General features: G+C 33.4%; 1 protein-coding gene across 6 annotated transcripts in view; it reads left to right on the top strand.

Annotated features, from left to right (window-relative positions):
- Nucleotides 1–13,188, top strand: part of LOC111684778 (transforming acidic coiled-coil-containing protein 1) — a 61,350-nt gene that overhangs the window by 20,470 nt on the left and 27,692 nt on the right. For 4 of the 6 annotated variants that reach the window (XM_023446984.2, XM_023446985.2, XM_023446983.2 and 1 more), the window contains exons 2-5: nt 5,583–5,868; nt 5,934–5,999; nt 9,396–9,461; nt 9,544–12,261. In XM_023446984.2, coding sequence (XP_023302752.2) covers nt 5,583–5,868; nt 5,934–5,999; nt 9,396–9,461; nt 9,544–12,261 — 3,136 coding nt within the window. The remainder of the gene's footprint in view (nt 1–5,582; nt 5,869–5,933; nt 6,000–9,395; nt 9,462–9,543; nt 12,262–13,188) is intronic. The other 2 variants (XM_023446982.2, XM_023446981.2) reach the window with 2 other exon arrangements.

Below are 13,188 nucleotides of genomic sequence, written 5' to 3'. Positions count from 1 at the left end.
CAGTATTCTGTTCATTGACCGTATGGTATTATCTCGCCTGTTCTTAATTCAGACACTTGCACTGAAGGATTTTGTCTTTCATCATGTTAACTTCCTAAAGATCACTTTTCTTTATAGAAAGTACACTCGTCTGTTTCTTTATTGCCAATTATCCTCGATTTTCTTGAAGACGGACGCAAAGATGCTAAACTTATCACTGGATCATTATTCGTTCTTTAATGTAACCTTTTCGGCTGGTCCGTGGTTTCAATATTGACCCCTAGATCGCTTTTGTTTTTAGAGTACCAACAGATTTCGCATTGCGATCTAAGGTCCGCGAAGAGTTGCAAAATAATGTTTTTAAGGTCTATGATTACCGATAGTAAACAAAATATGTATAAGGGCTCTTGAGATTATACAAATTTCTTAAGAGAAGCATAAAGCTGGAGCTCCACACCACGCGTTCTACGCTTTTTCGCATTCTATGCGTCTGTTAAAAAAGTAGAATCAATGTATTTGTATGCTGAATGTTACAAGCACAAAAGCATAGAATGCTTTGACGCGTAGAATGCTTAAAGTAGATCTACTTTCTACTTTTTTTCTGTTCTCTTTTTGGAGGGAAAATCTCACTTTTCTCTTCTCATCTCTCTTCTTTTCTGTCTTCTTTTGTTTTCTCCTTGTTCTTTATTAAAGGGATTCATAATGGACCTTTGGGTCTCCGAGTGGATGTATACAACCCTTTTTAAACTAAACTCCTACGTGCGAACATGTCAGCTGATTTTGACATTTCATATTCTTTATTTAATGCGTGATAATGATAAAAAGTAAATAAAATATGTAGAAAAACGTAAAGTTTTTTTTAAAATAAAACAAAAAATTTACGCCTAAAAAGCGTCTCATGTAACTTGAAGCGTTGAACGCGAGGCAGGTATGAAAAGCGCCTAATGCGTTGATGCTAAGACACGTAGTGTGGACCTCCGGTTTAAAGCTGTTGCACCACGTGGTATATTATTTTTAGTCTCCTATAAAGGATTCTGTTATTCATAGAAATTCACAAGATCTGGACCAGGATAATTCCTAGGAAAAAGGAGATTTCTTAGGAAAATTTAAGAGGACATTTAAAAAAAAAATATTTCTTTTTCTTTTTTTGTAATTTTTCATTTGCCCTACTGACCATGGGTTTTTGCATTCAATATTTCTTTATCGTTGATTTCTTCGGTATTTTCTTAAAATTTTCTATATGTTAATTTTCGCACACAATTGTCACTTTCAATTAAATTTGAAATTGTGTAAACTGTGTATATGTGTGTGTGTGTGTTTGTGCAAAATTAACAAATTAAAAATGTCTTTATATTTTTGTGGTTTTCTTTTTCTTTAGTAGTCATTTTTTGCGTTGTTCTTAATATTTGCATGTTTTTTTCCTTTATAATTATTCTCAATAATTATAAGTGCGGAATAGATTTTAAAATAAAAGAAAAAAATTTACTTAACATTTGTTTACAAATCTTTAAAATAGATTTGTCAATATTAACAAAATTTAGGGTAAAACGTAAGAATTTAATTAACCTCAAAAAAGTATGGGTTTTAAAAGTTATTGAAGCATAATATGATTTTTCTTTAATTTATTAAAAAAAAAAAATAGTAGCTTTTAAATTCTTTTAAAATGATATCACTAGTATACACAAATCTTAAAATCGACTTGTAACTTCTTATAATGTGTTAATTATATTAAATTGTCATAGGAAGCCATAAAAAAAGTATTATTTTAAGAAAATCGTTTGCATTCAATTGTAAAATATTTATTACTCACCTCATTAACACTTTAGCTTACAGAGTGTTTCAAAATGTTTTTATTATAACATCAGATTTATAGACGGCTAGTCTAGTCTATACTCTACTCTATGGTCTAGCCTACGATCTTGTCTATTGTCTATAGCCTAGTCTATAATCTAGTCTATAGACTAGTCTATAGTCTAGTCTATAGCCTAGTCTATAGCCTAGTCTATAGTCTAGTCTATAGTCTAGTCTATAGCCTAGTCTATAGTCTAGTCTATAGTCTAGTCTATAGTCTAGTCCATAGTCTAGTCTATAGTCTAGTCTATAGTCTAGTCTAAAGTCTAGTCTATAGTATAATCTATAGTGTAGTCTATAGTCGAGTCTATGGTCGAGTCTATAGTCTAGTCTATAGTCTTATCTGTAGTCTAGTCTATAGTCTATTCTATAGTCTAGTCTATAGTCTATAGTCAAGTCTATAGTCTAGTCTATAGTCTAGTCTATAGTCTAGTCTATAGTCTAGTCTATAGTCTAGTCTATAGTCTAGTCTATAGTCTAGTCTATAGTCTAGTCTATAGTCTAGTCTATGGCCTAATCTATAGTCTAGTCTATAGTTTAGTCTATAGTTTAGTCTGTAGTCTAGTCTATATTCTAGTCTATAGTTTAGTCTATAGTCTAGTCTGGTCTATAATATAGTCTATAATGTAGTCTATAGCCTAGTCTATAGCCTTATTCATTCTGTTGTGTAGTCTATAGTCTAGTCTAAAGTCTAGTCTGTAGCCTACTTTATAGTATATTCTATAGTCAAGTCTTTAGTCTAGTCTTAAGTCTACTATATAGTTTAGTCTAGTCTATAGTCTTGTCTAGTCTATAGTGTAGTCTATTCATTTTGTTGTGTAGTCTAGTCTATAGCCTTATTCATTCTGTTGTGTAGTGTAGTCTATGGCCTTATTTATTCTGTTGTGTAGTCTATAGTCTAGTCTAAAGTATAGTCTGTAGTCTACTTTATAGTATAGTCTATAGTCTAGTCCTTATTCTAGCCTATAGTGTAGCCTTAAGTCTAGCATATAGCTATCTCTAAAGTCGAGTCTTTAGTGTAGTCTAGTCTATTGTCCAGAATTTAGTCTAATTTATAGTATAGCCTATAGTCGAGTCTATAGTCTAGTGTGGAATTCTAGTGAGTATGAATTATCAGTCACGAAGGCACCGATTAAAGTAAATACTTGGGACTACTCAATTTTCAACCGTAACAACCCTTTAACACATGTTCTCATCACTCTCAACTCAATGCAAGTAACTGGTTTTTTAATAAAATTTAATTAAACATTAAAAAGCTCTACTATAATTATATTAAAATTCATAAAATCCCCAACTAACGCCGCCACAATATATTTCATTTATAATTAATGTTATTATTAAAAACTAAACGGCCGTGCATAAAACACAAAGCACAAACACAGAAAAGAACTTTTAACCATTAATGGAAAATTGCAAAGAAAAAAGTAAAAATTTAAAAAAGCAAATTTCAATGGAAAACAACTACATACCAGTATGTAAATAATTGTAGGCAGCAAATGCTGAAGGTTTTTCAGACACATCGGACGGGGAAAGAATTTGTATTTGTGGATTTTTAGAAATTAGTTAACATACAAACTGCTGCAAAATGAGAAAAATAGTTCATAAAGAATTTGAATTAAAGAAAACTTTAAATAAAGATTAACCATTAATAGCTTAAAGTTTTGAATAAACTATAGACTAGACTGTAGACTTGACTAGACTATGTACTAGACTGTAGAATTTACTATTAAATAGACTATGAACAAGACCATAAATTAGGCGATCGAGTATACTATAGACTCGACACGATAGTCTAAACTATATACTAGAAGACTATAGACAAGTTTATACACTAGAGATTAGATTAAACAAAAAACTAGACTTGAGACTTTACTTTAGTCTGGACTTTAGACAAGACTATGGACTAAAGACTAGACTATAGACTAGGCTACCCATCCCGGCGAAGAAATACTTCGCGGTCGTCCCGCCGTGATTGGGAAGACGTTTGGGTTGTTTTAGCGAGTTAGTCTCGCACAAAGTCTTTCGATGATTTCACCTCGTTAAAAAAAAGTCTAGCCTATAGACTAGACTATAGACTAGACTATATATTACTAGACTATACACTAGACTATAGACTAGACTAGATTATAGACTAGACTATAGACTAGACTACACTATAGACTAGACTATAGACTAGACAATAGACTAGACTATAGACTAGACTATAGACTAGACTAGACTATAGACTAGCCTACAGACTAGCCTATCGACTACACTATAGACTAGACTATAGACTAGACTATAGACTAGACTATAGACTAGACTATAGACTAGACTATAGACTAGACTACAGACTAGACTATAGACTAGACTATAGACTAGACTACAGACTAGACTATAGACTAGACTATAGACTAGACTACAGACTAGACTACAGACTAGACTACAGACTAAACTATAGACTAGACTATAGACTAGACTATAGACTAGACTATAGACAAGACTATGGACTACAGACTACACTAAAGACCAGATTATATACTAGGCTATAGACCAGACTATACACTAGACTATCGAGTATACTATAGACTCGATAGTCTAGACTATGAACTATGGACCAGACTATAGAAAAAACTATAGACTAGATTATATACATAACTGTAGGCTAGACTACACACTGTACTATAGTATATACCAGGCTATATACTCGACTATAGACTAGACTATAGACAAGATTAAAATCTATAGAAAATATAGAATATACTAAATGTAAGGCCATAGGCTAGACTTTAGACTATACTATAGATTTTAGTATAGACAAGACTATACATTAGACTGAAGTATCGACTAGACTGCATACTAGATTATACGCTAAACTATACACTAGAATATAGACTAGTCTATAGGCTACACTATAGACTAGACTAAACTATAGACTAGACTATAGACTAGACTATAGACTAGACTAGTCTAGAAATCTCTGAAATTATTATGAAATATAGACTATACTATATACTAGACTATAGACTAGACAATAGACTACACTATAGACTAGAATATAGACTACACTATAGACTAGACTAGTCTAGAAATCTGTGAAATTAATAGTTTTTGTACTTTTTTGATCTTAGGTCTTCGTATCTTCCAAATTTTAATCATAAATTATTACATTAATCTTCATAAATTTAACGAACCAGCCTCTCCTGCCATAAATTTCTTTAATAAATAATAGATATTATTATTTTGTCATTTCGTGTTAATCTTGTCATTCTTCTCAGCTGGTGTACCCAATTTTAATTAATTTCATTTGACGTTGAAAACGTAAACAATTTCTTTTTTATTTTAGTGGCAGTTGCATGTTGGCATTAGGGGCCCTTTAATTTTGAATCTAGCAAACATTTGTTGTTATTTTTGTAATATTTATTTTATTTAGTTTATAACAAATGCAAACTGAAAAAAAGTTTGCAAAAAAACTTATTTTCATACCTCTCGTGTATGAATTTTCTAAATATTTTTTTTCTTTACATTGTTTGCATGATTTGAAAAAATACAAGATAATTTTATTTTCATAAATTTGCAAGAAAATGTAATAAATTTGTGTTGTTTTTCTATTTTTATTTATTAATTTTTTTACAGCAAATTTTTTAAACATGCAAACATTATTTCTTTAAACATGACATTGATTTTCCCAAATAAGAAATGAATTCATTCATTATGTTTTTGGTTTAACTTTATTAATTAAATTTTTGTATGTTTTTCTTTGTTTTTTACAGTTGAGTCCCTTATCTTCTAAAGCGGCCTTAAACAATTCAAAACTGTTAAATTCTTCTTCCTCTTCATCTGTCTCGAATATACAAATTAATTCCAATAAAACTCCCACAATGGCTGCTGGTACAGCCAGTACGAATACGGTTTTTGAGAATAATTCTTCAATACATAAATTTCATATTGATCCAGAATTGGAAACTGGTATTATATTCGATGACCATCAACAACAGCAGGCGAGCAAAGATCAATTAAATAATTCTGGTGTTAATAAATCATCTAATAAGTTTGTGGGTATGTAAAGTTGTTAATTTTCAATTTATGTTTTTTTATAAATAATTTTATAATTTGTATTTAAGGTTTAACTGAATTTGATGAAGCTAAAATACCCGAATTACCAGGTGATTTAAATCCAAATATTGAAGGTAGGAGCGTTTAGAAAATATTTGAAATCTAGTTTGAGAAAATGTATTAAAGAAAGTCTAAAGGTTCATTTGTAATCATTAACCATAAAAGTGAGATTACAGCAGTAACATGATAAGTTATACAATTTCAAAATTTTTGTTTTTCGGGTGTTTTTTAATTCCAATGGAACTAACTAAAGGGTAAATGTTGGATTCTAACAATTCATTAAGAATAGAATGACGATTGAGCATTGCTGTATAGTCCAGACTATAGACTCTTCTATAGTCCAGACTATAGACTGTTCTATAGTCCAGACTATAGACTGTTCTATAGTCCAGACTATAGACTGTTCTATAGTCCAGACTATAGACTGTTCTATAGTCCATACTATGGACTGTTCTATAGTCCAGACTATAAACTGTTCTATAGTCCAGACTATAGACTGTTCTATAGTCCAGACTATAAACTGTTCTATAGTCCAGACTATAGACTGTTCTATAGTCCAGACTATAGACTGTTCTATAGTCCAGACTATAGACTCTTCTATAGTCCAGACTATAGAATCTTATATTCCAGACTAAAGACTCTTCTATAGTCCAGACTTTAGACTCTTCTATAGTCCAGACTTCAGACTCTTCTATAGTCCAGACTATAGACTCTTCTGTAGTCCAGACTATAGACTGTTCTATAGTCCAGACTATAGACTGTTCTATAGTCCAGACGATAGACTCTTTTATAGTCCAGACGATAGACTGTTCTCAAGTCCAGACTATAGACTGGTTCTATAGTCCAGACTATAGACTGGTTCTATAGTCCAGTCTATAGACTGGTTCTATAGTCCAGACTATAAACTGTTCTCTAATCCGGACTATATATACCTATATATACTATAGTCCAGACTATAGGCTTATCTATAATCCAGATTATAGACTGTTCTATAGTCCAGACTATAGACTGTTGTACAGTCAAGACTATAGTTATGCGAAGAAGCAAAGGAACTAGAGATAATTGACTATTCTACAATACAGAATCTCAGATTTCCCCATAACAATTCTTTTTTGTAAATCTTCTAGTTCAGGCTTGAACTGCCTGAATTCTTAAACAAATTCTTTAAAAAATCAATACTAAAATTTTCATTGTTCTACAAGTGACGAGGTACCTCTACAAAGCTGCTGCGATCCAAACCTCTAAGACTTTTATTACCCCTCTTTGCTGGTGATAAGGGGTTAGCTTAGTCGTTACTTTCATCAGCTTTCCAAGTTCCATATGTACCATCCTCTACCAAGACCTTTAAAAAAAAACACCAAACACGCAGCAATACAAGTCGTTCGATACCCACAACAATCGAGCTACTCGGGTCTAAACCATCCGGCAATTTCACACCGATTCAAAAAGTTTCCCTGCAGTGGGTCAAGGCATTTTCGCTTCCTCGGAAGTGGAGCCCAAACGGCAGCGTTCAGAGGAAAAAAGCAGTAACTCTACTCCAGCAGTTAGAAACAAAAAATACCAAACAAATGCGCTCTTTCAGCGAGATAAAAGAGACAACCCGTCGGTGAATTTATATTCTAGTCTTACTGGAATATGTAACAAAAACTTATGGAAGTATTCTTTCAAATTTTCAAAGAGAACACAGGCACGCATACTCAATGCTGGATGGTTTCGGGTCACATCTAACTAATGCTCAAAAGCTTAGCGTTGTATTTCCTTTTTTTAAATTTTTTGACAATTTCAAGTTCTATCGCTTAAAAATAACACCCCCAAAACTATTCGAATTGTGACATATCCTGTTACTGCTGTTAGACTTTTATACCTTTATTATTCTGTCACTATTAACGAATTTATCTCTTTATGCGATCAACATCCATTTCATTAAGGGATCCTTAAACAAACAACGTGATTAACAATAATTTTTAATTAACTCTGTGATTAACAATAACTAAATATAATCTTGACTTCGAAGCCGAAATATGAGCAGTGAACCATACAACCTTTTACTATGTGTTTATATCCTTAAAACCTTGTTCGCTAATATTGAATAGTCTGTGGCATAGAGTAAGTAGTCACACAATTCCAACTTATTTTAAACCAGTTGACAAATTTCCAATGCAATTGAAACGTGCTTCAAAGGACCTTCATTATGGAGCATCGCCTAGATTTGGGACATCACCTCACGTCACAACATCAAACAGATTCTACTTTTATGGAGGAATTTCAATTACACAGTTAAAAGTTCTGCAGAGATATGACAGGAAGAATCTTTATAAATTCGAGGATAACAGGCGACAATGGAAGTAACATGATTGTCAAAGTTCCAAGTCAGGTCTGAGTTGAAAAAAACTCTAGTAATCGTCTTTAACTCTTAAAGGCGGTCATGCCAAAGACTGTTATTTGGCTTTCAACTCTTTTTCGTCGTCTCACTTGCACTGATGTATAGGTTAGGTTTGCAGGCTGTCCTTTGCTGTTCTTATTAGGGACATACTTGGGTTCATATTTCTAATCCCTTTGTGATACCTGAAAAGAGAAAAACGGTCGGCGTATTACTACATTTGAACCCTGGTTTCCTATCCAAACCATTTTGTCGCAAGTATAAAGGAATCTATACTTCGGATGTCAGCCTCGGATAGGTCCGTTAAATCGTTCATGACATTGGCTACTAGCAGATTTTATCTATGCTCATCTAGGGCAGGACACTCACAGAGGAAGTGAACTGCGGAAGGAAACACAACATTTCATAAGATTTAAGTGAAATAAAGCCAGTAACGATATAAAAAAGTCATTCAGTCTCCCTAACGAATGTAGTTTTTTCCAAGCAGCTGGTACGAAATCAAATGGATAAAGCGTCGGTTGTGGCAATTTATGTCGTTATTCACTCATGGAGCATTGGCATACCTTTTAGTACATTCGTACATTAGGGACATTATTATGTTTATCATTAGATTGTCTGAGTGCCGGCGCACTCAGACATAGCTAGACTTAGACTCTCTCTTATTTCTTATTTCGTAAATCTTCTGGTTTGAAACTGCTTGGAAATTTACCTCAATGTCCAACAAGCCATCAACATCAAATTGTGCCACCATTCATTGAAACAACCGGCATATCTTTCACTTCACAATTTCTCGCCACAATCATACAAATGATATCATCTTACAGTAATGCTTGCGATCAAGTTACGGTAACTCTCTCAAGCAAAGAGCAATCCCTAACATTAAAGATAAGGAAATGTTCTCATTTCCATAATACCATTCCAAGCTTGTTTGGATGTTCATAAGCTTTTCGCTATCATAGAAACTTTTCGAAATATTTTTTGATATATTAGAATAAGAAAATCTGAATTTGAAAACGTTTTAAAAACGTTTTCTTTCGAACAGATTTAAAGCTCATCTTTAACATTCCGCATTTTATTCTCTTTATTTTAGAACAATATAATGTTACCTTTGAAGAATGTTTTATTCCCACATTAACCGCCCAACAAGGCACTAAAGGTTAGTCAAAAAACAAATATCACTTGAACTAGATATATATTTACAAGCTTTTGCACTTTATTTCATTCTCTGTCTTAAACAGTACCCGATGAGTTTATTGTGGATAAAACTCATCTCCTTTTACCCACTGAAGTCGATGCAATTTCATCGGAAAATGAAACTTTTGCAGATTGTAATGATGAACGTGATCCCTTAGCCACTACGTTTGCCGAACAGGGACCATTGGATGTAACCACAGATTTGGAATCTTATCAAAGTGCCGTCAATAATAGTTTAAATACAAATCTTAATAATACCATGGAAAATATAGCAGATATAACCATGGAAGCTGAAGGACAACCTTTACAAAAACTTATACAAAATCAAACATATGAAGAGATAACACACGATGATATACCACAACAATATGAAGCCATGGATACAGATGAACCCATGGATGTTGATATGAATGCTACTATGGAGATAATACAAAACACCTCAAGTAATATACAGCATGTGGAACGAGTTTTGCAACATGCAGAAAATGTTCTTCAACATATTGAGGAGAAAAAACCCTTGGAAGAACGCAATAAAGAAAATATTGAAGGTTTGTTGGAAAAACAAACGGAAACATCCAAAATGACATTTGTGGTAAATACTCCAATGGAAAGTAAGGCTGGACAACATTTAGAACTGGAACAGTCGAAACATGAATTGTCTTTGAATAAAAGTGTGGAATTGCCCGTTAATAAAACTATCAGTTCTGAATGTATTATTGAAACTGTTAACAAGGAATTGGCTAAGGAGGATCAAAATGAATTGCCGTCAAAGAAAACTGAAGATATATCAAGTAATCTTAATACAACCATGGATGCCATGAATGTCAGCACTGCAAGTAATTCATCGGCCAAATCATCTGAATCTCAACAACTAAAGAAAACAGACACTTCAGTTAATCACAATTTAACAATTGATAACATTAACACTAGCAATTGTTCTGATAAAGCAGCAGCTACTGCTTCCCAGGAAAATAGCGACTCTTTAAATAATCACAATTTAACCGTAGATTGCATGAACACCAGCACCACTAGTAATTCTTCAGCCAAATCAGCTGCTAAGGCTGACAATAAACCTGAAACTAAGTTAAATTTAACTTTGGGCTTAAGTACTTCCCAACACTCACAGAAAAGTGAAAAATCACAACCCACCTCACCTGCTTTTCCCATTAAATCGGCACAGAATACTGGTTTTCCCCGTTCACCCAAAGCTAAAAGTGAAAAACCTAAAGAAACGCCTTTTTTGGAAAAATCTGATTACTTTTCAAATCTACAAACTCAAACAACTGCAGAAAAATCTCTTAATGATTTGAATGGCACCTATGTGGAGTCATCGGTGGCAACTTCTGTGGCAAATAATTTAAATGGCACATTTGTCGAACCTTATGCCGTGGATACTGCAATGCCAAAACCTATCGATCAATTGGACACAAATACTGATGAATTGAAAAATAAACGTCAAACTTTTTCCATTAACACACTCAGCGAGGAGAAGACGGCTGAAGAAAAACGTCGTACATTTGCAGTTAACACGACTGAGAGTACATCATCATCTCAACTTATGCAGTTTCCTTCTCTGGATAAACCCGATATTCAACGTCGCACGTTTGCTGTTAATGACACCGTCATAATGCCGCAGGAATCTTTGTCAGTTAGCGATAAAATTGATGTCAACGCGAGACGTACATTTAATGTGCCTTCTTCGGAATTATCTCCAGAACCGACAGATCAAACTGCCATGGATACCAGCTTCGAACCCATGGAAGTTGATTACAATGCTACAATGTCTATGACAGCAGATATGGAACAAAGATCACAGTCACCTCCTTTACCAGCCATGCAGCAAAGATCACAATCTCCTCCTTTGCCAGCTCAACAACAGAGGTCACAATCTCCACCTTTGCCAGCTCAACAAAAGAGGTCACAATCACCTCCTTTGCCGACCATTCAGCAAAGATCACAATCTCCTTCTCAAACTACTATGCCGCAAAGATCACAATCTCCTTCTCTGACTACTATGCAGCAAAGATCACAATCTCCTACAATGTCAAGATCGCAATCACCTGATCTTCCAACAATGCAGCAAAGATCACAATCACCTCCTTTACGAACCATGCAACCCAGATCCCAATCACCTCCTTTACCAACTATGCAGCCCAGATCCCAATCTCCTCCTTTACCAACCATGCAACCGAGATCCCAATCACCTCCTCTACCAACCATGCAAGCGAAATCACAATCTCCTCCTCTTCCAACCATGCAACCGAGATCCCAATCACCTCCTCTACCAACTTTACAACAAAACAAATCTAAAATACCACCAACATCGCAACTACCCCCATTACCCACTGACCCACAAGTCATGAACATCAAAGAGGAACAAATATCACCTCCACCGTTTGAATCAACTGCCACATCCTTTACTTCACAGCCACTCTCCACACTTATACAAAAGAGACCTTCCATAAGGGATGCACGAGCTCGTGCTGCTGACATACTCTCCGCAAAAGAACAATCTAATATTAAAGTTAAAGATGAAAAAGATATTTTTGTAGAAAAATTTTCACCATCTCCCATAGAAGATATCTTTACTGCTGTTTCGGCCACTTCAACAACTTTAACAAATTCTTCAGGATTTTCCGAATTTGATCAAACATCATCGTTATCTTCCACATCCTTAGGGAATCAAAATGAACAACTAACCAGATCACAACAGCAGCAACAACAACAATTTCAAGATGAATTCAGTGGAAATAACAATAATCGTAAGTAGAAATTCAATGTTTAACTAAAAAACTAATTTAATTTAAAAACCTAATATTGGTCTTAACATTTTTTATGAAAATTTAAATTTTACTTATAATTATTCTACAAAGTGTTTTAATACACCATAAGTGTTCATTTAAAAGTCCATATGTAAGTTAAGTATTTCCTCGAAATCCTTCCATAACAGTAAGAATTTACATTTGCTGAAAAGCATAATACACACATTCGATAGTGATTAAATGTTTGTGACATGTTATTCCTTTTCATATTTAAACAAAGAACTAAAGTTCAGGGTCGTTCCTATTTGCTCTAAACGTCTTTTAATTTAATTTTTTGCCATTTATTTAAATTGTTAAAAGAATTTTTAGTTTTAATGAATATAATTTTAAAAGATTTTTTAAAGAATTTTAAAACAGTCTATATAATAAATATTAGTATATAAATGGTACATACATACTAGCATTAAATTAACCCATAAATGTATAAAATAGTTCCTTATATTCAACGTCTAGTCTATAGTCTAGTCTATAGTCTAGTCTATAGTCTAGTCTATAGTCTATTCTATAGTCTATTCTATAGTCTAGTCTATAGTCTAGTCTATATTCTAGTCTATTGTCTGGTCTATAGTCTAGTCTGTAGTCTATTCTACTATAGTCTATTCTATAGTCTATTCTATAGTCTATTCTATAGTCTAGTCTATAGTCTATTCTATAGTCTATTCTATAGTCTATTCTATAGTCTATTCTAGAGTCTAGTCTATAGTCTAGTCTATAGTCTATTCTATAGTCTAGTCTATAGTCTATTCTATAGTCTAGTCTATAGTCTAATCTATAGTCTAGTCTATAGTCTAGTCTATAGTCTAGTCTACTCTATAGTATATTCTATAGTCTAGTCTATAGTCTAATCTATAGTCCAGTCTATAGTCT

This window comes from Lucilia cuprina, chromosome 4 (genome assembly GCF_022045245.1).
Source record: "Lucilia cuprina isolate Lc7/37 chromosome 4, ASM2204524v1, whole genome shotgun sequence".
Taxonomy (NCBI): Eukaryota; Metazoa; Arthropoda; class Insecta; order Diptera; family Calliphoridae; genus Lucilia; species Lucilia cuprina.
The sequence above is the reverse complement of the archived record's forward strand: the minus strand, read 5'-3'. Positions and strand labels throughout refer to the sequence as shown.